General features: G+C 33.0%; 4 protein-coding genes, 1 long non-coding RNA gene and 1 pseudogene across 7 annotated transcripts; 2 read left to right on the top strand and 4 right to left on the bottom strand.

Annotated features, from left to right (window-relative positions):
• Nucleotides 1–1,343: 1,343 nt before the first annotated feature.
• On the bottom strand, nt 1,344–23,143 carry LOC105113645 (uncharacterized). Its single transcript, XR_840001.1, has 3 exons — nt 23,133–23,143; nt 16,935–16,939; nt 1,344–1,682 (listed from the first exon to the last, which is right to left on the bottom strand). It is a non-coding gene; the product is annotated as an uncharacterized LOC105113645 (long non-coding RNA).
• On the top strand, nt 1,429–3,050 carry LOC105113639 (uncharacterized; annotated as a pseudogene).
• Nucleotides 3,459–5,763, bottom strand: LOC105113640 (uncharacterized). The gene is made up of 6 exons (XM_011009892.1): nt 5,513–5,763; nt 5,390–5,421; nt 5,102–5,308; nt 4,831–4,881; nt 3,923–3,987; nt 3,459–3,836 (listed from the first exon to the last, which is right to left on the bottom strand). The coding sequence occupies exons 1-6, from the start codon at nt 5,593–5,595 to the stop codon at nt 3,732–3,734; spliced, it is 543 nt and encodes a 180-aa protein (XP_011008194.1). The 5' UTR covers nt 5,596–5,763; the 3' UTR covers nt 3,459–3,731.
• RUG2 (Regulator of chromosome condensation (RCC1) family protein) lies at nt 7,014–9,383 on the bottom strand. Its single transcript, XM_011009893.1, has 4 exons — nt 8,840–9,383; nt 8,190–8,406; nt 7,749–8,064; nt 7,014–7,666 (listed from the first exon to the last, which is right to left on the bottom strand). Exons 1-4 carry the CDS (start codon nt 9,157–9,159, stop codon nt 7,182–7,184), a joined length of 1,338 nt encoding a protein of 445 aa, XP_011008195.1. The 5' UTR covers nt 9,160–9,383; the 3' UTR covers nt 7,014–7,181.
• Nucleotides 13,905–15,256, top strand: LHCA3 (PSI type III chlorophyll a/b-binding protein). The gene is made up of 3 exons (XM_011009894.1): nt 13,905–14,210; nt 14,300–14,361; nt 14,474–15,256. The coding sequence occupies exons 1-3, from the start codon at nt 14,061–14,063 to the stop codon at nt 15,087–15,089; spliced, it is 828 nt and encodes a 275-aa protein (XP_011008196.1). The 5' UTR covers nt 13,905–14,060; the 3' UTR covers nt 15,090–15,256.
• On the bottom strand, nt 17,391–22,437 carry LOC105113644 (translation elongation factor Ts (EF-Ts)). Of its 3 annotated transcripts, none has more exons than XM_011009898.1 (9): nt 22,268–22,436; nt 21,749–22,059; nt 21,467–21,639; nt 21,258–21,347; nt 20,916–21,090; nt 20,523–20,707; nt 19,316–19,441; nt 19,006–19,094; nt 17,391–17,656 (listed from the first exon to the last, which is right to left on the bottom strand). In XM_011009898.1, the coding sequence occupies exons 2-9, from the start codon at nt 22,038–22,040 to the stop codon at nt 17,611–17,613; spliced, it is 1,176 nt and encodes a 391-aa protein (XP_011008200.1). In that variant the 5' UTR covers nt 22,041–22,059; nt 22,268–22,436; the 3' UTR covers nt 17,391–17,610. The 3 variants fall into 3 exon arrangements, with proteins under 3 accessions (XP_011008200.1, XP_011008197.1, XP_011008199.1); XM_011009895.1 differs by lacking the exon at nt 17,391–17,656 and adding an exon at nt 18,318–18,523 and having other exon boundaries at nt 22,268–22,437; XM_011009897.1 differs by lacking the exon at nt 17,391–17,656 and adding an exon at nt 18,318–18,523 and having other exon boundaries at nt 21,749–22,042; nt 22,268–22,379.
• Nucleotides 23,144–24,948: the final 1,805 nt, after the last annotated feature.

Raw genomic sequence — 24,948 nt, 5'->3', positions numbered from 1 at the left:
AAAACTAAATTCTTAATCAGCTCAATATTAAAAAAATAAAAGTGACATAAATAATTAAAAAAAAAACTATATAAAAAAATATTATAATAATTCACAGTATTTCAATAAAAAAATTATAAAATAAAATTTTTAATCAATTCATTATTGAAAAAGTAAAACCGATAGAAATAGTTTGAAAAAATAAAAAAAATACTAAGAAAAAGTTAAAGAAACGAAAAAGTGAAAAAAAAGAAAAAAAAAGAAGAAAAAAACATTGTTAATTACTCAATATATTAAATATGGATGAACAAAGAATTCCACACCGTTTAACTTATGGCTTATGCAAGTAAATATAGTCACCGGGGGCTTGTCCCCTCCGCACCTGGATTCGAGCCTTATCATGCACGCTTGTCATTCCCGCGGTACCTTACCTGCTCACTGGGTTTGCAGGATGTTTAGTGGGCTGTGGGGATTAATCGTGGTGTGTGTAAGCTGGCCCGGACACCTCACATAAATAAATAACAAAAACAAAAATATAGCCACCAGGCACTGAGTGGCAAGGGATGATGGACACCTAGGGACCTAGGGTTTGAACTTTCAATTATCTTTATCTTGTCATCATGTGCAATACATATATGCCCAAGAAGAAAAAGAAAAGGAAACAATAAAAGAAATCAGTGGCATGTATTCTACCAAACATTGTGTGGATCAGAAGACTCTTCTCTTTCCTCACTGCTGCTTCTCTTCCAGTTTGTATACGATTAGCCCTCCATTCAGTCTGTTTTTCTTCCCATATAAAGAGCAAGTGAAATAATAATAACAATAATGAAAGGATAAATGAGTGGTCATTGAAAAAACGCAGAGACCACGATACTGAGAAATCCTAGGGTTATTAAGAAAACTTCAAAATATGACAACAAGAGGTGGAGCTGTGGGAGTTTCAAGCTTCCCGTCATCACCTTCATGTTTCAGGAAGAATGGCAGAGCCACCTCCTCTCCTCCACTCCATTTGGTATGCGTCTATTTCTGACCTGTATGCAATTATTTATTCATTCTATTTTATCTTACCTGCTCACTGGGTTTGCAGGATGTTTAGTGGGCTGTGGGGATTAATCGTGGTGTGTGTAAGCTGGCCCGGACACCTCACATAAATAAATAACAAAAACAAAAATATAGCCACCAGGCACTGAGTGGCAAGGGATGATGGACACCTAGGGACCTAGGGTTTGAACTTTCAATTATCTTTATCTTGTCATCATGTGCAATACATATATGCCCAAGAAGAAAAAGAAAAGGAAACAATAAAAGAAATCAGTGGCATGTATTCTACCAAACATTGTGTGGATCAGAAGACTCTTCTCTTTCCTCACTGCTGCTTCTCTTCCAGTTTGTATACGATTAGCCCTCCATTCAGTCTGTTTTTCTTCCCATATAAAGAGCAAGTGAAATAATAATAACAATAATAATAACAATAATGAAAGGATAAATGAGTGGTCATTGAAAAAACGCAGAGACCACGATACTGAGAAATCCTAGGGTTATTAAGAAAACTTCAAAATATGACAACAAGAGGTGGAGCTGTGGGAGTTTCAAGCTTCCCGTCATCACCTTCATGTTTCAGGAAGAATGGCAGAGCCACCTCCTCTCCTCCACTCCATTTGGTATGCGTCTATTTCTGACCTGTATGCAATTATTTATTCATTCTATTTTATTTTAGCTCTTTAATATATATATATATATAATATATATATATATATATATTCAACCTGGTATTGAACAATTAAATCTTGGAGAAGAAAGAAGTAAATTAGGCTTGGTTGATTCATTTGGAAATTATTTATTTTAAGGCCACAAGAGAGAGATAGTAAATCCAACTCAACTGAGCTTTATAATTTACTAAATTTTATCAGCCTCAAGCTGTATGCTGTTCTTATGCCTGCGAAAATTGCAGAAAGAAAAACAAGAACGCAGTGATGACACTTAGAAACCACTGTGGGGGACTCAAGACAGATAGCTCTGCTAGCCTAGAATTGCATAATGGCTTTCCTGACACAAACTTCTCCTTTCTCAAACATGAAAGTTTGAGAAAGATCCTTTCCTTTTACTTCTATATGAGCTAATCTTTTAATTCACAGACTAACATTTTGTATGGTCTGTGTGAATGAGAGAAGCAGATGGCCAGCAAGTTGGTAACATCGGGAAGAAGAATAGCGTGCTCTGCTGTGCAAGAATCGTCCACTTCCACCGGTAAGTTGACATGTTCTTGGTTCATAGCAACAAGTCTAGTCGTGTTTAAGTGTAGTTTTAAAATTGTAAGTGAACCGTGTCAGTTGCTGCTGATGCAACGGAGGTAAAGCCAGTTGAAAAGAAGGCCCCAGCAAAGCCCAAGAAAGCTCCTGCCAAGCCACTTTCTCAGCTGATGGAGGAGGATGTGATCCCATCTCTGAAAGCTACTCTTGAGGCTCAAGATGATATAACTGAACTCGAGCTATCTTTCAAAGACAACAGAGTAAGTTTCTTTGCTGTGTTTTTGCCTAAAATGCCATGAGCCAGTCAAAATGGATCCAACCTCTTAACAGCAATTCATCTTTCTATTGGTATATTAAAAATCCCAGTTGGAAGGCTCCTTTCTACAGAAGGGCACTCCTCATTCATTTTGGGCCTTCTTCCCTGATGGACTCACAGGTAACTTTTATTTGATGGCAGCTTGAGGGTTAAAACTATGGTATTTTGCCTGTCAATATTTCATCTTACAAGTAACAAAAACATCTGGCATCATTTCCTTGTTGGGGCAGGTCCGAAAGGGTTTTCTCTATCATCCTATGGTTCAGGAGTCAGCACAGTTGAGCCTTTTCTGATCGATGAGAAGAAAATTACTGAAAAACACATCGTATTTTGGGTGGAAAAACGCTTGGCAGCTCAAGGAATCATTCCTGTGTGGAAAGGGTAGTCACTCACAAGTCACATGATTAAAGTTCCTTCTATTCATTCGAGATGATGTAAGACAAACAAAATCACCAATTGTTTTGCATTTATGTTCAATAGCAAAGATGTTACATACCGTTATGTAAGGTAGAGACTGTTGGTATCTAGTTGCATGAAGCCTGAAACAAAATGAACAGAGAGTAATATATTAAGGAAGAAAAGAGTTCCCTGGGGATCAAGGTCTGGGGAGCTTGTCGAAACAAGTGGGTGACAAAACGATGACAGATCTTAAGAAAGCCAGCATTCCTGTAATGCCAGGTTAAACTTATGTAGCAAGCCAGCATTCCTGTAATGCCAGGTTAAACTAATGTAGCAAGATGTTGATGTTGATGTTGACGTTGACCAATATGAAAATGCAATTTCCATTATTGCAACTTATAAATAGTGAAAGCTTGATAATCACAGTAAATTCCATTAAAATTCTCGAGGTTCATCTTGCAATCATTCGCTCTTCCATGATTCCATCACATCATAATAGGACTACACATGCCAGATCATCCAACAAGCACACAAACATGCCCTGCATTTCACTCATGCATAAAGAGAACCTCAGCAACATTGAACCGCACAGGGGCAATAGTATACATAAGTCATAAGAAGCACATTCACTTTCGCAAGGTCATGTCTACACAAAAGGACCATCGATTGTCTTCATAAATAACATCTCTAAATAAGTACCATGTTTTGGGTTTTAATAAACACCAAGAAATCATTACATGATTCCAGATCCAGAAACAGCATTTGTCTCGTGCAGTGATGTGGTAGTGTTAGTTCTCATGACTGGCTTTGGCAGTCTGAACTGCACGGTGAAGTTCACTCAAGAAATCCATCTGTGGATTAGGAGCTCCGACACTGTTCACTGGAGACATTACCTGAAAAGCAATCCAATAGCAGATCACATGAATGAGGGAGAGGGATGGAGGGAGTGAGGGAAAGGCAGTGAGGGAGAGGGATTGACCTGATGAGGGAGTTTAAATTGTCCCCATGCTGGTGGGCTGCTTCCTGAATACATAACTGGTCTTTCTGAAAATGAAAAACAAGAAGAGAACAATATTGCTGGGAACTAGGGATCAATAAACACACTACCCAATACATGATAGCACACATAGGCATTCTACATGGCCTTTCTGCCATCTACATAGATGCTTGCAAGGTTCTAGCAGAAATAGGTTTCATTGTTTTTGTTCCAATTGCAAAGAAAAGAATCGAGCAACATAGACAGGAGAGTGGAAAGGACTACCACATTACAAGAGAATCAAAACAAAACAAAAGCGCTGACACATCATACACCCAAACTAGCAACAGCAACTAAAATCTAGAAGTAACGTTGCAAAAAAAAAATCAACTTGACAAGAGGCAAAAATTTGTCCTTGTTGTGGCCTTATTGACAACTTTAACTATATCAGCATATCCAACCACTGAAAAGATACTGATGGATATCCGTAAGACATCAAAGTAATGTTGATAGCACCAGACACTGCCATTAAAACATAAAAGTCCTGTACAATTCTGGTACCTAGAAGAAAACACTAGTGCTGGTTCAACCTATAAGATCAATATCATAGACATCAATAGAAAGAGGTGCCACAACACAACTCATTCTACTCCTTTTCTCTTCCATTTCCGAGCTCTCATAATCCATACAACCATCGATATGCTATAAGATCACTCCAACATTCACAAAAATTAATATACGACATAATAAAGGGCCTCTTGACTTTACAATCAACATAAACATCATTTTATTAGAACTCTACCGGTCAAGGAACTTAGCATAAACAAAATGAAAAAAAAAAATACAAATTTTACACAGGCAAAGAAAAACACAGCATCAAAAGGCTAGCAAGTATAATACCACTCACTCACCAGATAAATCTATCGATGTATCATTGTAGCTATGCATTATCGCTGCCCAACCTGCACTTGAAAACAAATATATGTATGTATGTACGTATGTTTGAAAAGCATGGAATAGAAAACAGATAGGTTATGAATAGCATTCAAAGTGCCTAAAATGAATGGGCTTGAGCTACACAGCTCAGCAGTTAACCTAGACTGGCGATGAAAATAAGCAATTAACTAACTAACCAAATTTTTATTTTTATTCTAGAAAGGAACAGTAGTGGAGTGTGCATACGATCATTTAGAAACTGAGAAGCCTCACTCCGACAACATCCTTCCAACGGTATTAAAGAGTGGGGAGAGGAGTTGTCATTGAGGAAACTGCTGCTCCCTGCATCACCATGATGATCCGGGATATTATTTCTTGTATTAGCATGTGATTGTGGCTGCTGGTTCTTCTCTCCATCATTTTGATAAAGACTGTTGCCTCTATCAAACCGATCTGCACCAGACAAAAATCCGAACTTCATTTTCAAGAATTTAAATTTAAATTTTAATTAATTAACTAAAGACGAAAACTGACCTCCTGATTTGCGTCTATTGAGAGAACGGTTCCTGAAAAACAAACAAGCAAACAAAGAGGTTTTTGTGAGAAATAGGAGAGGATAACAAATTAAAAGCTTAAAAAAAGGAGGCGGAGGGGTGCCTTTGATTGGGAGGAGCATAGCGCTTGACTGTTGTGGAATCTGGAGGAGGAGCAGTGGCAGCAGGTGTAGGGTTTTCCAGCATCTCTCCCTGTTTCTCTATCTCAGTCGATGAATCGGGGGCTTACCGCGACACCTTACCTGTGGGAAATCAGGTAGGATCCAGAGGTGTGCTGGTTTGTTTCCCACGCGCCTTTTCTGTCACTTTGCTTCCTAATTAATACTAGTATTATTTATTGTTACGCCACCAATTTCCTCCGACGTCTTACCATTTTATTTCATGTTCATCCTCTTGTTTCACTCATTTTGACCTAACTCCTCTATAACTCTTTTTAACGAGCGTTAATTTTGCATTGGTCAGATTGAAATTAAAATAAAAAAAATTTAAGTTGATGAAAAAAAATATAAGAAAAATACAAGATTAATAATTAATCAATTCCAAGCTCGATTTATTTAATGATGTAATTTTAAAAAAATCATAATAAATAATACAAATAAAACAATTAATAATTAATTATTCTTGAGAAAAAAATAAAAAAAAAATCCATTAAAAACCTATCATCGCTCAACAACTAGAAATGATTTATAAAAATGGTGAAAGGTTTCATGTTAACACCAAGAGGGCCTACATTTATTGTTAGGATAACGAATTAGAAGGCAAAATAATTCAAATATCATGAGATGAAGATTTTAATTTAATTTAATTTTATTAAAAATTAAAATTAAAAAAAAAAGATAAATTGAACAGAGAATAAAAAAAAAAAAAAACCTGGAATAACTCAAGTTAAAAAAAAAGATAAATTGAACAGAGAATAATAAAAAAAAACCTGGGATAACTCAAGTCATTATCAATATAAATAAAAATCCTATAAAAAAAATACATTGTTAAGTGATGAAACTAAAAGAACATAAAATTAAAATAAAAAATAAACTCAAATAATTTTTTTAAATTTATGTTAATCTTTTAAACAAGTAACTAAAATTACTAGTTTCAAAAAACTAAGCTAAACAATTAAGAAAAATTGAAAGAGAGTATTAATTAAAATTAAAAATAAAAATAAAAGAAAATTCTTTAAAAAGAGACAATGCTTACATGTCTGGCCAAAAATAAAATAGCCTCATGATTAAAATTTGGATTTTTTTTTTAAAATAAAATAAACAACATATCATTAACCCTAATTTTTGTTTTTTTTTGTTTTTATTTTTAATAGACCACTCGATCAATCACTAGAGCATTTCTTAAATATCTTTGGTGATCAAAAAATTAGGATTAGAGCTTTTGGATCTAAAAAATTATTTTTCAACATGTTTTTATTCAAAAATACCTAAAAAATACTAAAAATTCAATGAAGACATTTTCAACTCTAAGATAACATATAATCATTTCAAAAACCCAAAACAAAATTGAATCAAGACAAAATTTACGGGTTCCAATCTTCGTTTTATATGGAGTTTAAGGAGTAACACAACCTCAATTAAATTTCTCTCTTTTATATGAACTCATTGACCATAAGTTCAGTTTTTTTGTGTTCGAAAACTTTCTCAATTAATAATCTCGGGGACCTATAAAGGAACAAAATGGCTACGAAAAGAAGCCGTGTTTGTGGATAGGCATAGCAGCGTAAAAATGTGTTCATAAGTGGTCTGAAACTGCGCCAAAACTATATATTTTCACCGAGCTATCAAGATGAGGTTATGATCAAAGCCGGACACGGCTTGCAAAACTTTACAACCTTCTAGACTGTCGAGCATAATTGGTTCAGCTTCATCACATGAGCTCCCTAGCCCAAGCCTGCCGTTCCTACCACAGCCCCAAACCCACACCTCTCCTTCAGATGTGACAGCGATGGAATGTACTCGCCCTCCAGACACTAAGATAGCAGTTTCCCCTGCCAGTCCCTCAATCTCCATTGGGACATTCTCTGGCCCTAGCCTTCCAAGCTGGGAACTCTGGTTCCATCCCCATGAGACTATACTTGTGGCATCTCCTTCTCCATCTGGTGATTTAACTTGGCAAATTGCCAAAGAATGGCCGAGGCCTGATGCAATAGCCGAGGCCGGGAAGCTCATGTCAACCGGAAAAAATCCCATGTCATGATTTGCCCTCCCCAACTGTCCATACACATTGCTCCCGGAGCTTAATAGAGTGCCATCACCTGAAAATTGTACAGCTAAAATAAATAAGCAATGCACATTTACACATTTTAACATTCACAACTATGTAATGTCATTACTCACTGCAAAGAACCAAAGAATGATCAAGCCCGCATGCAATGTCTACAACTTCAACACCTTTTAATTCTTCTACTGAACAGGGATCCCAAACTATCGGCATGTCCTTTTCTTTCTCCATTCCTTCTAGAACCAGTCTTTCAGCAACTTCCACAGTTGATTGTGTGATTACTTCATGTTTAACTACATTCATACTGGAATCAAGTGGAGATGCCTCAACAAGACCACCCATCTTTCCTAACCTACCATCAGCCAGATAACCCCAGCCAAACAATTTTCCATCCACAGTCTGCGCGAGAGTGTGCCCCCAACCAAATGATACCTGTTGAAGAAAATTGAAATCAAACATCTTTCGAATTAGATTACTCGAAACATTCTGTAGTTATTATATCGACATGGGGTGGCCTTGTGCTGGTGCTACTCAAGAAAAATGAGAATTCATTCTACCTTAGCTATCTTTTCACCTTCAAGTGCTTCAACTTTAGAAGGCACCGAAGCTTCTGTTATGCCTTTGCCGAGACCAAGCTGTCCACGCTTAGACTTGCCCCAAACCCACAGTGACCCATCATCTCCGATAGCTGCAGAGACAACACCAGATGCAAAGGCAGCAGTGACTTGCACTTGATCCAACCCTTCTACTCTCTTCGGTTCATTCCATGTATCTCTGCTTATGATCAACCAACGTTCATACAATTATTTATTGGATCTTTTGTTCTCTGTATTTTCAAATCAAAAACTGTGAAATTGGGGAAATAAAACAAACAGTTGGCAGGCAATTTGTTTAACTACTCTCTTCGGTTTATTCCATGTATCTCTGCTTATGATCAACCAACGTTCATACAATTATTTATTGGATCTTTTGTTCTCTGTATTTTCAAATCAAAAACTGTGAAATTGGGGAAATAAAACAAACAGTTGGCAGGCAATTTGTTTAACTACTCTCTTCGGTTTATTCCATGTATCTCTGCTTATGATCAACCAACGTTCATACAATTATTTATTGGATCTTTTGTTCTCTGTTTTTTCAAATCAAAAACTGTGAAATTGGGGAAATAAAACAAACAGTTGGCAGGCAATTTGTTTAATGAAAATGTAACCTGGGAGAAAGGAGGCCGCGGCCGAGCTGGACTTCGTGGTTGCGACCCCATGCCCAGAGCTGGCCATGAGAAGTGACGGCAAGTGAGTGGTAGTGTCCCGCACTGACTGATGTGACATTAGAGGGAAGCCCGGTAACGGAGATGGGCTCATAAGCATCCATACCGTGGCCTATCAGAGAAGTGGGCAGTCCCAGAGCTCCATTGCTCCCATCCCCAAAGCTCATTACTTTTGTACCGCTGCTCATCCATCTTGTTCTTGAGCTTCTTGCAATTAGATTCAGGAGTTTCTTCTCCTTTAACACTCTTCGAATTCGAAGCATCTCCTTGACTATCGTTCTCAGTTTATTGTGATTTAGGTCTTTCGTTAACTTGAAACCAAGGTTTTCAGTTCCATTGTTGATTTGTCGTTGTTTAACTTAAACCAAAGTTTCTCAATTCCGTTAATTGGAATGATCAATTCGAGTTTATTAAAAGAAGTGCTGAAGCATGTCTATGCAGAATTGCTACAGTATTTTTTTCATATTTAATTTTGCAATTAACATTAATAAAAAGCTAGAAAGTTAAGCATTCGGTGTAACACTGTAACTTTTCTGACAAACTTTTTTTTTTTCTTGCTTTTTTTGTGTTGCATGAACCATAATTTCCACACCCGTTTTGGTAGGATACTCTGCCCACGACTCGAGTTATATATTTATATGGTTATAGAGTTATTCTAGATTAATTTTATTTTTTTATAAAGTAAAATAATATTATTTTTGTTATAAAAATAAATAAATAATTAATACATTTTTAACCGAATCTTATAACATTAATTTAAAATTTTAAAATCACTTTCATTTTTATTTATTTTAAAAAAAAACTCAACCAGGTTTTGGTCTAAGATTAGTTGGGTTCGATCAACTTACTGGGTCAAGTCAAGTTTTAAAACTTTGGCTTGAACATGTGTTTTTTTTCTTTTTCTTTTTTATTTTTTGAACATGTGTTTTTTTTTTCTTTTTTTTTATTGAATTTTTATTATGATTTTTTTAAAAAATAATTATTAATTTTATTTTGTGAATTTTTGTTATGATTTTTTAAAAAAATAATTATCAATTTTATTTTTTAATATTAAAATAGTTGAAAATTTAGATTTGTAACTTTAATTTTTTTATAAAGCAAACTAACATCGTTTTTGTTAAAAAAATAAATACTCAACAAGTTACAGTTGGGTTTTTAATTAGATCTTGTAGGCTCAACCTGTGTTTTTATCTTCTCTTTTTTTTTTTCCTTAAACATGGCCTGATTTTGGTCCCAAGTCAATCTGTTGAGTTAAATCAGGTTTTAAAACTATAGCTTCAACATGTGATTTTATTTTTCTTTTTTTTTGTTATTAAATTTTTATTATAATTTTTTAATTTTTTTTGTTGATTTTATTTTTTAACATTTGCTGGTTAAGAATTTAGTTTTGTAATTTTTTTTATTTTTTTTCTATAAAGTTAATGTGGTTTTACATGTTTGTCAAAATAATTCAAGCTGCCTTGATTTATGATTTTAATAAGGTGTATTTTCTTTCTCTTTTTTTATTGTATTTTTTTTTATAATTTATTTTTTTATCATATAGTTAGCAAAAATAATTTTAAAGAAAATACTATTATTAAATTTTATAAGTAACAAAAACTAAAAGGTGTGGGGAAAACATAGTTCATCCACACTCATCGCATTATGAATTACAATAATCATACGTAGTGTTTTGCTTCTTCTTTTTTGAATTTTTGTTGAGATATTTTTTAAATTATTTTTTATTAATTTTATCTTTTAATATAATGATGATTGAAAATTTAGTTTTGTGGTTTGTTTCTTTTTATTTTTTTTTAATATTAGGTTAGCATAGTTTGCAAATTTACTAGAATAACCCAAGTTGCCGCAATTTACATGTTTGGTGGTGGAGTGTATTTTTTAAACTGAATTTGTTTTTTTTTTTTATCATCTATTTTTTTTTCATATAGTTAAAAAAATAGTTTGAGAGAAAAATTATGTTATTAAACTTTATAAAATCCATAGACCTATTTGTAAGTTTGGCTGGTTGACCTAATTTGTAGTTTTAACAAATTTAATTTTTTTAATTATTCTTTTTTCAATTTCATCTTTAGATATTGATTTTTTAATTATTCTTTTTTCAATTTCATCCTTAGATATTGAATTAATTGAGAATTTAGTTTCATAATTGGTTAATTTCATCTTTTTATGAGGTTACCTTAGTCTCAAAAAAACATCTTGATCTTAGGTTGGTATTTGATTTTGCAATTGTCTATTTTTGTTATCATATAGTTAAATAAAAAAATATTTTTTCAACAAAAATTAGAATCCCAATAAAGTTCATAACCTAGTTCAAAAGTTTGTCATGCTAACTCAAATAACCTAATTACGAGTCTGACAAGTTTACCAATCAACCATATATGAATTTTTTTTTGTTTTAGGTCTTTTAAATATAGTTAAATAAAAAAATATTTTTTCAAAAAAAATTAGAATCCCAATGAAGTTCATAACCTAGTTCACAAGTTTGTCACGGTAACTCAAATAACCTAATTACGAGTTTGACAAGTTTACCAATCAACTATATATGATTTTTTTTTTGTTTTAAGTCTTTTAATTTTTTTTTTATTTCGTCCTTAATTATTTGATTGATTGATAAGTAAATTGAATTGATTCTTGTTTGCATTTTATAGAGATAATTGTCTTAAAGAAATGTATGTGCTCAACATCTATTTTTATCATTTAATTAAATAAAAAAATTATTGAACCTCGTAAAATCCATAACTTAGGTCACGAGGGGGCTGAGATTGATCAAATCTATCATTGCCTTAATATTATTTTAGAAGTTGTTATCTTGGTTTTGTCTTTAAAAAAAAATGAAGTCATATTTTTACTAGTTATTAAGGTTGCATTTAAATCCCTAAAATTGATCAATTTAAGTCCAACTAGCTCCCACGTTGTTTAATTAGAAACTCAAGTTAGACAAATAGCTGAGTCAAGAAGTTTTAAAATTGACCTATTTGGTCAAGTTTAATAACACTGTTACAAAATTCTCCACACTTTTAATATTTTTTTTTTTACATTTAAACCAGTATGTGTGTATAATTTAAATATTAATTCAATATATATAATTTCAAACACAAAAATAAATTAATATGAAATCATGTCATAATTAGCAATGAAAGTATCTAAATATAATTTTAAAATTTAAATATTTGTATCTAATAATTAATAAATTGTTGGCCTGCACCACTCAACAGATCAAATTAATTTTTTTAATATGAAAAGAAACATTCAGATGTGGTCAAAAATTTTCCAGAGGAAAAAAAAAGTGAAAATTAATTTAATATGACTGATCAACTTGATAGGTCAAAAAATAACTTGGATGACTAATAAAAATATAATTTGTCTGAAAAATTCAAGATAGTATTATTTTTTAAGATATTGAGACAACAATATTAGATCAACCCGAGTTATGAGACCATGATAATTTCAAATAAAAAAATAAAAAAAATTATAAATCTTTATTTTAATAATCTTATTGTTGAACAATGAAATTATGAAAAATTTATGACCTAAGTTTTCTTGAATTAATTCACAAAATCTATGACCTGAGTTATGGGATAAGAATAACTTTACAAAAAAAAACTAAAATAAATGATGAAACTTAATTTATAATCAATCAAATATTAAAGATGTTTAATAATGAAACTAAAAAAAAAAATCTTAAAAAATAGACAAAAATAACTTGAGTCAACTTATTTCATTCGTTAAACCCAGATATAGGTTATGAGATTAAAAAATATAACATGATTTTTGTTTGAAAAATATAGGTTAATTTAATATAACATGATTAACTTGATAGGTCAAAAAACAATTTGAATGATTGATAAAAATATAATTTGTCTAAAAAATTCAAGACAACATTATTTTTTAAGATATTAAGACAATAACGTTGGATCGATCCAAGTTATGAGATCATGATAATTCCAAATTAAAAAATCCAAGTTATGAGATCATGATAATTCCAAATAAAAAAATCAAAATAAATTATAAATCTCAATTCTTAATAACCCTATTGTTGAACGATGAAATTATAAAAAATTCAATCTAAAAATAGAAACGATAAAATGATCTAAGTTTTTCAGAATTAATTCACAAAACTTATAACCTGAGCTGCAAGACTAGAATAACTTCACATAAAATAAAGTGAAATAAATGACAAAACCTAATTCATAATTAATTAAATATTGAAGATGTTGAATGATGAAACTAAAAAAAATATTTTAAAAAATAGACAAAAATAAGTTGAGTCAATTGATTTAATTTGCTAAATTCAAATATAGTTTATGAGATTGAAATAACTATAAAAAATAAATAATGATAAATTATAAAGTTCAATATCCAATAAATCAACTGTTGCAAAATAAAAATAAAAAAAATAAATAAAAGGTAAAAAAAAAAACAATGATTCATGAAATGAAACGGAAACATCTCACCTGAAATGTGGCCAAGAAATCTGTCATAAACTGGGAATCAGAGGGAATTGAAATTTATTCCAGATTATTCTATTTATTAAAACAATACAAGATATACCGGTTATTCTGTCCCAAAAAAAAACACGGAATTAACAATCCTAGTTGAAACTGAAAAGTGAAAAAGCAACATGAAACCAGCCTAAAATTGTAAATGGGCCTAGCTTCATGACTTCAGGCAATCAATAACCCGGTTTATCCGGCCCATGATTCTGAACAAAGACTTTTTTCAGTTTATTAAAAAAAAAAAAATTAAATTGCCAAGATATTGCCCATCTGATAATCTAAGATTTTTGAGGACCCCGAGAGGGGACCAAGAGAAAGGGCAATGGTTAAGAGGCAGCCATGTGGCAAAGGAGCTTCCACGCCACCCACACATTACGGATGACAATATCCACTATCCAAGCATTCAATCCACGTGTGAGTTCCCTGTTGGACAACCAGATCCTAACCTAATCTAAAAGTTGGGCCACATCTCCTGTCAGCCATGATTTCAAGTCCCCAACTTGTGGTTTACCTTACTTTGGCCCTTATTTCCTCCCTTGTTTTTGTTTATTCTAGGCGAGAGCTGCAGTCTATCAGAGTCATACCTGTGTGGTAGTGGTACACACATACTAAAAAAAACAGAAAGAAAAAGAAAGGGAGAAGAAGAAGGATTAGGGAAAGGGGGAGAAATGGCAGCGCAAGCACTCGTGTCATCATCTCTTACCTCTTCAGTGGAGACTGCTAGGAAAGTGCTAGGAGCAAGACCAACCCAGTCACCATTCGTGTCCTCAAGGAAGAGCTCTTTTGTTGTTAGAGCAGCTTCTACCCCCCCTGTTAAGGTATGATCGATCTGCTTCTTTCCCTGATTTCATTTACAGCTATTCAGTAGAGGCTAGTGCTGCTCACGTCGTAATTCTCAATTCTTCAGCAAGGAACAGACAGGCAGCTGTGGTTCGCATCGAAACAAAGCTTGTCTTACTTAGACGGCAGGTAAATCATGCATGGATTTATATATATATATGCACACACACAGAGAGAGAAATGATCATTAATTAAGTCGGCATCTAATTCGCTTTTCCTCTTCGAACTTTCTACTCTATAGCCTTCCAGGTGACTTCGGATTCGACCCACTTGGACTTTCAGACCCTGAAGGCACAGGAGGTTTCATTGAACCAAAATGGTTAGCCTACGGTGAGATCATTAACGGACGATATGCCATGTTGGGGGCGGTTGGTGCCATTGCACCAGAAATTCTTGGAAAGGCTGGCCTCATACCTCCGGAGACCGCCCTCCCTTGGTTCAGGACTGGTGTCATCCCACCGGCCGGGACATACAACTACTGGGCAGATCCATACACGCTGTTTGTTTTCGAGATGGCACTCATGGGATTCGCAGAGCACAGGAGGTTCCAGGACTGGGCAAAACCAGGTTCCATGGGCAAGCAGTATTTCCTGGGATTCGAGAAGTATTTGGGTGGGTCCGGAGAACCAGCCTACCCTGGCGGACCCTTGTTTAACCCCCTTGGATTTGGGAAAGACGAGAAGTCGTTGAAAGACTTGAAGTTGAAGGAGGTGAAGAATGGCAGGTTGGCTATGTTGGCCATCTTGGGTTACTTTGTGCAAGGTCTCGTGACCGGAGTCGGACCATACCAAAACCTCCTGGATCACCTGGCCGATCCTGTCCACAACAATATCTTGACCAGCCTTAAATTTCATTAGGGCTCATTCTTGCCTGTTTGGGGATAGGAATAGACCACCTCCGAACCCCTTTCAAGTCCTCTCCTACTCATTGTAACCATTGTGTGAAAAGCTCTTCTGTAATTCTCTGTAAGAAAATCTTCCTCTCTTGTTTCTCTTGAGATAATGAAGCAGCTTAATAGCCATAACAGGTATGTGCTCGGGTACACAGCAGCGATGGCACCTGTGATGAAGCTAGAGAATCGAACCAGCTCACAAAACTGAAAAAAATAAAATAAATAAAAACCGTCGACGGGGAGCTTTCACCTGCTTTGCCCTTTTAAAAAAATATAATGGGTAGAATCATTTCTATAATAATAGGAATATTTTTGTATTTTTAAACTGACTGGGATAGGACTGGTATTTTATTTTTTTGATGGCACGATAAGTTTTTAATACTGCTCTTGAAATTAATAAATTGTCAAGCTGTCATTGAGGGTTACAGAATGCGTAGAGTTAAATAATCTATTTACCCTTTTAATAATAATAATAATAATAATAATTTAACTAAAAACGGAGGGCTTTTCTGTATCTTTCTTTCGATATGTATATTAAAAAGACCTGGCTACCCTGAAGTTTAAATTTTTACAATTTGGTCAGGGTATTTTTACGTTAAGCTGTTTTTTTTGGTAATTAATGATTTGGGGTAGGGGCAGCTTGGTTTTTTTATAAATTAAAAATAATTAAAAAACATTGATGAGTGTATCAAATGACACGTGAAAATAATTCCAATGACCAAAATTATTATTTCAGGGTGGCATGTAGTTTATTTCGATGTTTATTTTTTTTTCTTCTTTCTTTTTTTCTTGGTGTCTGTGCTTGCTGAACAGTTTTTCAAATCAATCACAAAATTTTTTTTTAGTATTTATTTTTTCAGTTATTATTTATTTTATTTAAAATAATTTTTAAATTTACAATTTTATTTTGATTTCATTCTTATTTAATTTTTTTCTTTGTGAAATTTAATCATTATTATTTTAATTATTATTTATTGAATTTGAAATAAGTTTTAAAATGAATATTTTTTTTAATGATTTCACTCTTTGTTATTTTTTTCCTATTGAATTTTATCCTTATTTTTTTAATTATTATTTTTTTATCTTATTTTTTTATTTAATATTTAATTAGTTTAGATTTAAACTTATTGGTTAAAACCTTATCTAGAATTTCATAGGTTAAAAGTTTTGAAAATTAACCTAACTTTATGAGACTCACTTGAAATTGCTTTGTTTTTCTAATTTTTTTTTTAAAATGAAGTTTGTTTAGTTTTATTTTTCAACACTTACTTAATTCGAGGTTGAACTCCATTTTTTTTCAACTTGCCATATTTTTGTTTATTTATTTATTTAATCGAATTATCTCAGGTTTTTTTATTTGTTGTTATTTACTAAATTTATTTTTTAAAATAAAATTTATTCTTAAATTCAATAGAATTGATTGATTGAATATAAACAAAAACTCACTTTTCTTTTTATTTTTTTTAGGGTGGTGCTATGATGACTAGTGCAACATTTTTTGGTGTTGTGTAGCTTATAATGAGGTTTAGAATGTCTTATCAAGCTTTTATATATTTTATCTGTTATCATCATCTATAGTTTAAATCATATTATTATATTACTTAATTTTATTAGATGCAATCAAATTAATAACTTGAGGGTAAAGTTTTTCTTATTTATTTAAAAATACTATCTATCGTTGCCTAAGGATCCCTTTTCCATGTTAATTTTTTTTTGGTTGGCTCTTGGTGTGCCACAGATTACCTATCTAGTTTAAAACTATAGAATATTGCATTTATACATTGAGGTTATCAAACTTCTGTACAAGCACCCATGCTTTTTATATTAAAGGGTTAGTAACAAGTTCAAATTCGAACAGCTCTAATACATTGGAGCTTATGTGCAGGATTAAACGTAGATAGAACATATACTAACATTTTGTACCTTTGGTGGCTAAAGGTTTGATTGTAACGAATTGTCCACAACCAAATAGATGCACCGTTCTTGAGAACATCTGCAGGGGAAGGTAAAGATAAATGTGTCAACTTTCTGGTTAACATTTTCAAAATATAAAAAATTCGGGCTAACTTTTTCGCTTCTAGTTTCCCCTTCCACCTAGGGTTAAAAAATACTGTAAGCGAGGCTTTTCTGTCTCTCGGCAAGTTCAACCATACCCACAAAAGAAAAGTCCATCACCCTACCCTGGGCCAGCTTCAAATAGAGAACAAATGGTTAACAGTTCAATATATAATTTTTCCCAGTATGTGTATAAAAGCTCAAAATACTGTATAAGAAAGGAAGCAGCATTTCATACTCGTGGCCAACAACAAAATTATCATCAACAAATTCTTCTCGGCATTGCATTAAAAATAGCATCTGCTAGCAGAACACACTGGCTATTAAAATGTTACAAAAGCAAGATGGCCCTCAACTTCAGAATCACATCTTTAACTTGTTATCGCCTATCTTCTTGAGCTGCACAGATCAAGGAAGAGCATCTCCTAAAATCAAGCTGCCTCAGCCACTGGTTCATCTGCACTCGACGCCTCCTCCCTGCAAACTACACCAGTTAGAATACCAAACATAAAGGGGGAAAATTAGGACTTTTCTGCAGGCTTTATGATTTTTCTCATAACTAGCAGGTATTAATTCCTTAACTGCCATCAAACATAATGAGCCAAGGTACAAGAAAACAGCTGCACAATAGTGTTAACAAACCAGTATTAATTGTGAAGTCACATTTATTTGCTGCTATTCAGATACCACACACCATATCTGTTACAGTGTAACATTCTTACATGCAGAATGCCACCAGGCTTTCTGAAAATGGCATCAAAGGTTCGTACCAGGACAGGGATGGTTTCCCGTGGTCATCAAGGCTATGTAAATTTATGGGTACAAAGATGGTTATTCCTTGTCTTTGGAATATTGAAATACCAAATAAGTTGCAAAGAGAGAAGACATAATTGTTAAAAAAATCCTTATTCCCTAGTCACTAGATCTATGTTTTCTTCCAGGTGAAAAGAATTCTATACCTTTGAATTCCCTCTCCAACTTCCATTCTGAAAAAGTTATCTATCTTCACAGGTGAGCCCACTTCCTTGGATAGATTGCTGAGCAGTGTCTGTGAGGCAGCATGTAAGACACTTTTTTTACAATTGCATTGTATAAATTATATGATGCACTCACAAACAAGACACATATTCACATCAACAAATTCTTCTCGGCATTGCATTAAAAATAGCATCTGCTAGCAGAACACACTGGCTATTAAAATGTTACAAAAGCAAGATGGCCCTCAACTTCAGAATCACATCTTTAACTTGTTATCGCCTATCTTCTTGAGCTGCACAGATCAATATCATCTCCTAAAATCAAGCTGCCTGAGCCACTGGTTCATCTGCACTCGATACCTCCTCCCTGGAAACTACACCAGTTAGAATACCAAACATAAAGGGGGAAAATTAGGACTTTTCTGCAGGCTTTATGATTTTTCTCATAACTAGCAGGTATTAATTCCTTAACTGCCATCAAACATAATGAGCCAAGGTACAAGAAAACAGCTGCACAATAGTGTTAACAAACCAGTATTAATTGTGAAGTCACATTTATTTGCTGCTATTCAGATACCACACACCATATCTGTTACAGTGTAACATTCTTACATGCAGAATGCCACCAGGCTTTCTGAAAATGGCATCAAAGGTTCGTACCAGGACAGGGAAAGTTTCCCGTGGTCATCAAGGCTATGTAAATTTATGGGTACAAAGATGGTTATTCCTTGTCTTTGGAATATTGAAATACCAAATAAGTTGCAAAGAGAGAAGACATAATTGTTAAAAAAATCCTTATTCCCTAGTCACTAGATCTATGTTTTCTTCCAGGTGAAAAGAATTCTATACCTTTGAATTCCCTCTCCAACTTCCATTCTGAAAAAGTTATCTATCTTCACAGGTGAGCCCACTTCCTTGGATAGATTGCTGAGCAGTGTCTGTGAGGCAGCATGTAAGACACTTTTTTTACAATTGCATTGTATAAATTATATGATGCACTCACAAACAAGACACATATTCACATGCTTGTGCAGAGTGTGGAGTGTCTGTGTAAGTGAGAGAGAGAGAGTGCGCACAAACAAGACACATTCACACGCTTGTGCAGAGTGTGTGTGTGTGTGAGAGAGTGATGGGAGAGAAAGATGGTGGCCTGGAATACCTTTACGTTCATTGTATCATTCATAACAAATTTTTGCTCCATCAAAACAACTTCCTCGTAGTATTTACGCAAACGGCCTTCCACCATTTTCTCTATGGTCATTTGAGACTTCCCTGTACTTTCTGCCTGACATATAAAAACCCATTATTAATAATTAAAATCTTTACATGGAAAAATAAATCAATTAGAAAACAGTTGTAAAGTACTTTAACCTACCAAAAAACGAACAAAAAAAGTAGAGAACTTTTCAGCATAACCATTAGAACATCCTTCACAACAGAATGATCTACATGTTAACATGCCTCAATCAATCTATATTGTACAGGTTACTGCATGTAGTTTGCCTATGTCATATTTAATCCAACATTGACTGACATGCATCTTTTTTACACAATAATATAATGATGCAGCAATATGACCAAAGAAAAATAGTAATGGAAATAGCATTGGTCAATGATGGCTTAAACATAACAAGAAAAATACGCATCTCCCACAGGAAGTTCCTAAATGAACATTTTCTGATGCAAACCCAACTGAGATGAACCTTGGAATCAGCAGCACCAATTCCTTTTGTATTTGTACTTCCTTTGATGTCCAATCATCAGTGAAATCAATACTTTTCACAGCCCAAATCTACCCTTTTTTGTCAGAAAACCTTGACCCATTTTTTCATCATAACATAAACAATATTCATGCAATAACACTTAACTCCTAAGAAATGCAACATACCAAAAGATTTGATACTGCCAATGTCATCCTCTTGATTCTATCAATTTCTCATTGGATTTTATATTTCATCGTCTGCCTAGGATCCAATAGCATAATATCTTACAGTACTCTGTTGCTTCAGTTTGGTGGATAGTATCACATATGCAACATCTAAAACCACAAACTAACCCTTCAAATGGAAAAGGTACAATCATCAAAGCAAAGATGCATCATTAAAGCTAAATTAGGTTATAAATGTCTTAGATGTAGCCCAAAAGAAAAAGGTTGGAACTACGATATAACAAGAAAATACTTCAGAAAGAGATCTTCGAAAGTTCAAAACAAATAACTAAAAACAGGTATGAAAAATAGAACAAAGTAAGATGGGCTTCTCAGATCTAACATCACAGTTAACCAACAACAGAGAAATAGAACAAATCAAGACGGACTTCTAAGATCTACTGACAAAGCTAGCATGGACTCACAAGTTACAATTTACCTGAGACTTAAGAATTTCACGTTCACTCTCTAATGCATCAGAGGAAACACCTTCCTTAGTCAAGAATAATGGTTTTGCTGCTACCAGATGCACAGCCAATTCTGATCCAACACGCTGGACAGTGTCCAACGGAGAATTCCCATCTTCTATCTCAAGAGATAAAAGTCCCACAATACGGCCCAAACCTACATCCATGCACATAAGGTGGCGCAAGCCAAATGAGATCCTTCGGTATACCAGACTCTCCAGCTCATATGAAATTTTAGAAATCATGGCATGTTCTGTTGAGCATTCTATGAGTATGAGACAAGGGCACGGGCACGTGTGCTGTGTGTGCATGCAAGAATAAAATCTTCTTTGAAAAGAAAGGAAGTCACTTCCAAAATACTGTACCTGGTTGAGGACTAGTATGAAGGTAAGAGGAAAGAACACCAGGTGAAGGTGCAGACATCACAAAGCCCCTTCTGAGCCTTACATTCTCACCCATCATTGCAGCCACTTCTGTAATTGCATTTTGAACAGTTGTATCTCCACTTATTTTTGGATGTTCAAGATTTAACTTCAACTCCTGATTAGGATAAAATTATTCACTCATAACATCCAAGAAACCCAATTTCACTAACAGATCCTAATATGTTGGGGAACTCAAAACCTAATTGAAGTCAGATACCACACTATGAGCTGCTGAAAATTATCCCAGGAAAAGTAATTGTAAACAAAAAAGTATCATCTCACCTCCAGAGACTCGAGACCTACAGGATGGACCCCAGAAACCAACTGAGAAGCATTTTCAACCAGCAAAGCCTGCTTTGCTAAAGTTAAAGCCTGCATTATCACAATAACAGAATAAGGTCCGGAACATTAACCATGGAGAACTTGGGGGCAACTTTAACTCCCCAAAGAAGGCTAGTACAACGAAAAGAGAAAAAAAACTACGAACTAACCAAGTACTGGAAAATTTCATTTCTGGCAACAAAGTCAGTTTCACAGTTAAGCTCAATAACAGCAGCCTTCCCCTCATTTTGAGCCAATGCAAGCAATCCTTCAGTGGCAATTCTACCCGCCTTTTTCATTGCCAAAACTTTCCCTCTTTTCCTCAAATCCGTCTGTGCCGCCTCTACATGTACAGAAAAATTAATACACCACATCCCAAATTCAAAACCACAAAAATTACGAAATAAAATAAAATAAAATCATTCCAACTTCTCTTTCATCCATTCTCTTACCAATATCCCAATTGCATTGGACAAGAGAAGCCTTGACATCTTTGATAGGAGCGCTAGTCCGTTCTCTCAATTGCTTAATGAGAGTCATTTGGACTGCTGCAGCAGGAGGTGTTTGAGAGCTAAATCGCCGAGAAAGCACTCCAAATGCATATCTAAATGCAGTTTTGTCATCTGCAGACTGATAAATGGGAATGGCGGTGGCTGCTGTAGAATATCTTTGTCCATAGCTAACACCCGACCTGGTAGTTAGCATTCTTGAAAGAGGACCCTTGGCATTTCTACAGAGAGCCATTTCTACAAAAACCTACAGTCTTAACAACATGAAAATTCAAAAGAGAAAAACTATTTCAATTTCAAGAACAGAAAATATTAGAATAGCCCAAAAACCTGCCCACAAAATGAGTAGGGTTTAACATATATATTAATAAATAAATAAATAAAAGGAGATCGAGGATATGGAGTTTGAAGAGACTTTTTTTTCTCTTTGTGTGTGTGTGAGTAAAAGACAGAAAAACTAACCTGAAACTAAAAGGTGCGGTCGAATCAAATGGAAATAAGGAGCGAAGATTGAAGAAGGGAGTGGTGGCGCTGCTGATTCCACTCGATCGATTTTGTGTGTGTTTTTATGATTTCTGAACAGGAGAGGAGAGCAGAGGCCTTCTTTTCTGCTTTGGGCTGCGCCACTGCTTGTGTGTTTCGGGCTCAACTCTAATTGTGTAGCCTCAGAAGAGACAGAACTCTCACCAATGTTGTTATTATTAGGGAATCCAAAAAAACTAATAAATAAATAATTAAATTGAAGAAAAAAAAGTTAATTTTTGTAATAGTATTTTTTAACTGTAAGAATAGGGCAAGAATTATTACGGATCATGTTATGAGCTGCGTTGCGAGTTAGTTTATTTTTTTAATGTAAAAAAAATTAAATATTACTAATATATTTTCTAATAAGAAAAAATCTTTAATCATGAACTCAAAAATATATTAAAAAATATTTTTTAAAATATCAATAAGTCAATATATTAAATGATATTTTTTAAAATATTATAATGATAAAATATTGAATTGACCTGAATTAATTTGTTAAATTTATGATATAAGTCATGAAATTATGATAGCCTTATAAAAAAATAAAAATAAATTATAAAGGTTAATTCCTAATAATTCCAATATTAAAAAAAAAATTAAAAAAAATTAGATTAAGAAAATGATAAAAAAAACCCTACCTGAGTCAACCTGGATAAACTACCTTACAACTTGTTTCATGAAACTAAATAACTTTATAAAAATTAAATAAAAAAATTATGAATCTTTATTTTTAACAGATTCAATGTTAAAGATTGAAATCAAGAAAAGAAAAAAACTAAATCAATGATATTGAGATAACTCAATAAATCAAATTCTCAAACAACCTAATATTGAAATATAAAATAAAAAAACAACTATATATATATATATATATAAATTAATTTGTTAGAGGGTGAAATTAAAAAAAATAATATTCAATTACAAAAAGATTAAAAAAGATAACCAAGTCAACTCTAGTTAACCTATTAAACTCGTAATCTATGTCTTTAGATTAAGATAAACTTATAGAGAACAAATTGAAAAAAAATATGAAGTCAAATTAAAAAATATTTAATTAAAAATGATAAAAAAAATAAATAAAATCAACTCAGGTCAACTTATAAAACTCGTAACTCGAGTAATGAGATCGGGACAATCTCATTAAAAGCAATAAAAAACACTTGAAGCCTAATTTCTAACCAATCCAATGTTGAATGATGAAATAAAAAACAATTCGAAAAGACAGTAAAAAAATTATCTGAGGCAATCCTAATTAACATATTAAACCCAAGACCTATATCATAAAATGGAGATAAATTTATAGAAAACAAATAAAAAAAATTACAAAGCTCCACATCTAACATATTTAATGTTGAAGGTTGAAATCAATTAAAAAAAATGGATCTATAAGATTGATATATAACCCAAAAGAAAGAAAATTCAAAAACAATTTGAACCACAATTTCTAAAACAACTTAATATTAAATGATAAAATTAAAAAAAAATTAAATTAAAAAATAATGAAATTGAATAAGAAAAAACCAAACAAAAAAACATGAAACATTATTCATGTAGTTACAGTGATTTAGTCACATTGTTTAGTATTTTGTTAACTAGATAGATAACATATTCTATACCATGGGCTGGCCTAATTTTTTTTTCAACATAAAAAAAGGATGTTAAAGCAATGCAAGCTCAATTTCTAACAAATAAAATATTAAAGGACAAAATTACAGAAAAATATATAATCTAAACAAATTAAAACAAAAACCTACTTGAGCTTATCCAGATCAACATGTTATTAGTCTAGTCAGCATGTTATTAGATACACACCAATCATCTAAGGTTTTGATGACAAAAAATATGCTATTAATCTCCATGTTTTAAAACCATAAAAAGAGCAAAAGTATTAAGCAAGTTTCGATATCTATCCCAACATTGATAAAATATTTATCTTGGTTTTTTTAGTGAAAGTAATGATTTTTCTTTTGAAAGAATTTGTTTTGTGAGATGAAAAAAACTTCTTTAAAAATTATTGTTGCATTTCATCCCAAGTACGAATGGATCCCGACCTAAGATTTTGTAGTCATGTTTTAGCTTTATCTTTTAATGAAAAAAAAAGCTTTAATCTGATAATGTTCATGCTACAATTTAAGTTATTATAAGTGTTACAAACTTTTTTAAATTCTCTCAAATGCAAGTATGAATTTTCTATATCTAAGTTATGAAAAGAAGGTAAAAATTGAATAATATCTGGTTTAAAATTAAAATAAAATGCATCAAGGGGACTATGCATAATGGTGCACTTGTTCTTGTGGGATTCATGTAGTCTCTAAGTGTTCTAACACATTTATTCTTATTATAAAGCAACTAGTTATCTTTCTTGGTCATATTTTCTGAAAATGATAAGGATTTTCTAGAAAGGCGGTACATGACCAAATTCTCATGCATGTATAGGAAAAGAATAAAATGGAAGAAAAGAAAAAAAAAAAGAAAAAGAAATAAAAGTTATATTTAAGAAAAGTGAAAAGAAAAAATAAAATAAATACTATAATTTATACAAGAATTTACTCCTCAGCAACGGTGCTAAAAACTTGACACAACCAAAAGATTGATGTCTTCTCCCAAGTGCAGGA

The sequence above is a fragment of the Populus euphratica genome, unplaced genomic scaffold (genome assembly GCF_000495115.2).
Source record: "Populus euphratica unplaced genomic scaffold, PopEup_1.0 scaffold624.1, whole genome shotgun sequence".
In the NCBI taxonomy this organism is placed as follows: domain Eukaryota; kingdom Viridiplantae; phylum Streptophyta; class Magnoliopsida; order Malpighiales; family Salicaceae; genus Populus; species Populus euphratica.
This window is presented reverse-complemented; position numbering and strand designations above follow the sequence as displayed.

What these genes read in the sequence shown, in the direction of transcription:
- LOC105113640 (XM_011009892.1), bottom strand. Translation starts at nt 5,595, where the DNA reads ATGCTGGAAAACCCTACACCTGCTGCCACTGCTCCTCCTCCAGATTCC. An exon ending in TTCTCAGTTTCTAAATGATC is followed by an intron (nt 4,882 to 5,101) that starts GTATGCACACTC and finishes TTTCAAGTGCAG; the next exon opens with GTTGGGCAGCGATAATGCAT. An exon ending in AATTTAAACTCCCTCATCAG is followed by an intron (nt 3,837 to 3,922) that starts GTCAATCCCTCT and finishes ATTGCTTTTCAG; the next exon opens with GTAATGTCTCCAGTGAACAG.
- RUG2 (XM_011009893.1), bottom strand. Translation starts at nt 9,159, where the DNA reads ATGCTTCGAATTCGAAGAGTGTTAAAGGAGAAGAAACTCCTGAATCTA. An exon ending in AAGGTGAAAAGATAGCTAAG is followed by an intron (nt 8,065 to 8,189) that starts GTAGAATGAATT and finishes TTTCTTCAACAG; the next exon opens with GTATCATTTGGTTGGGGGCA. An exon ending in TCATTCTTTGGTTCTTTGCA is followed by an intron (nt 7,667 to 7,748) that starts GTGAGTAATGAC and finishes TACAATTTTCAG; the next exon opens with GTGATGGCACTCTATTAAGC.
- LHCA3 (XM_011009894.1), top strand. Translation starts at nt 14,061, where the DNA reads ATGGCAGCGCAAGCACTCGTGTCATCATCTCTTACCTCTTCAGTGGAG. An exon ending in CTTCTACCCCCCCTGTTAAG is followed by an intron (nt 14,211 to 14,299) that starts GTATGATCGATC and finishes TCAATTCTTCAG; the next exon opens with CAAGGAACAGACAGGCAGCT. An exon ending in TTGTCTTACTTAGACGGCAG is followed by an intron (nt 14,362 to 14,473) that starts GTAAATCATGCA and finishes TCTACTCTATAG; the next exon opens with CCTTCCAGGTGACTTCGGAT.
- LOC105113644 (XM_011009895.1), bottom strand. Translation starts at nt 22,040, where the DNA reads ATGGCTCTCTGTAGAAATGCCAAGGGTCCTCTTTCAAGAATGCTAACT. An exon ending in CCAATGCAATTGGGATATTG is followed by an intron (nt 21,640 to 21,748) that starts GTAAGAGAATGG and finishes CTGTACATGTAG; the next exon opens with AGGCGGCACAGACGGATTTG. An exon ending in GTTGGAGAGGGAATTCAAAG is followed by an intron (nt 18,524 to 19,005) that starts GTATAGAATTCT and finishes TGTAGTTTCCAG; the next exon opens with GGAGGAGGTATCGAGTGCAG.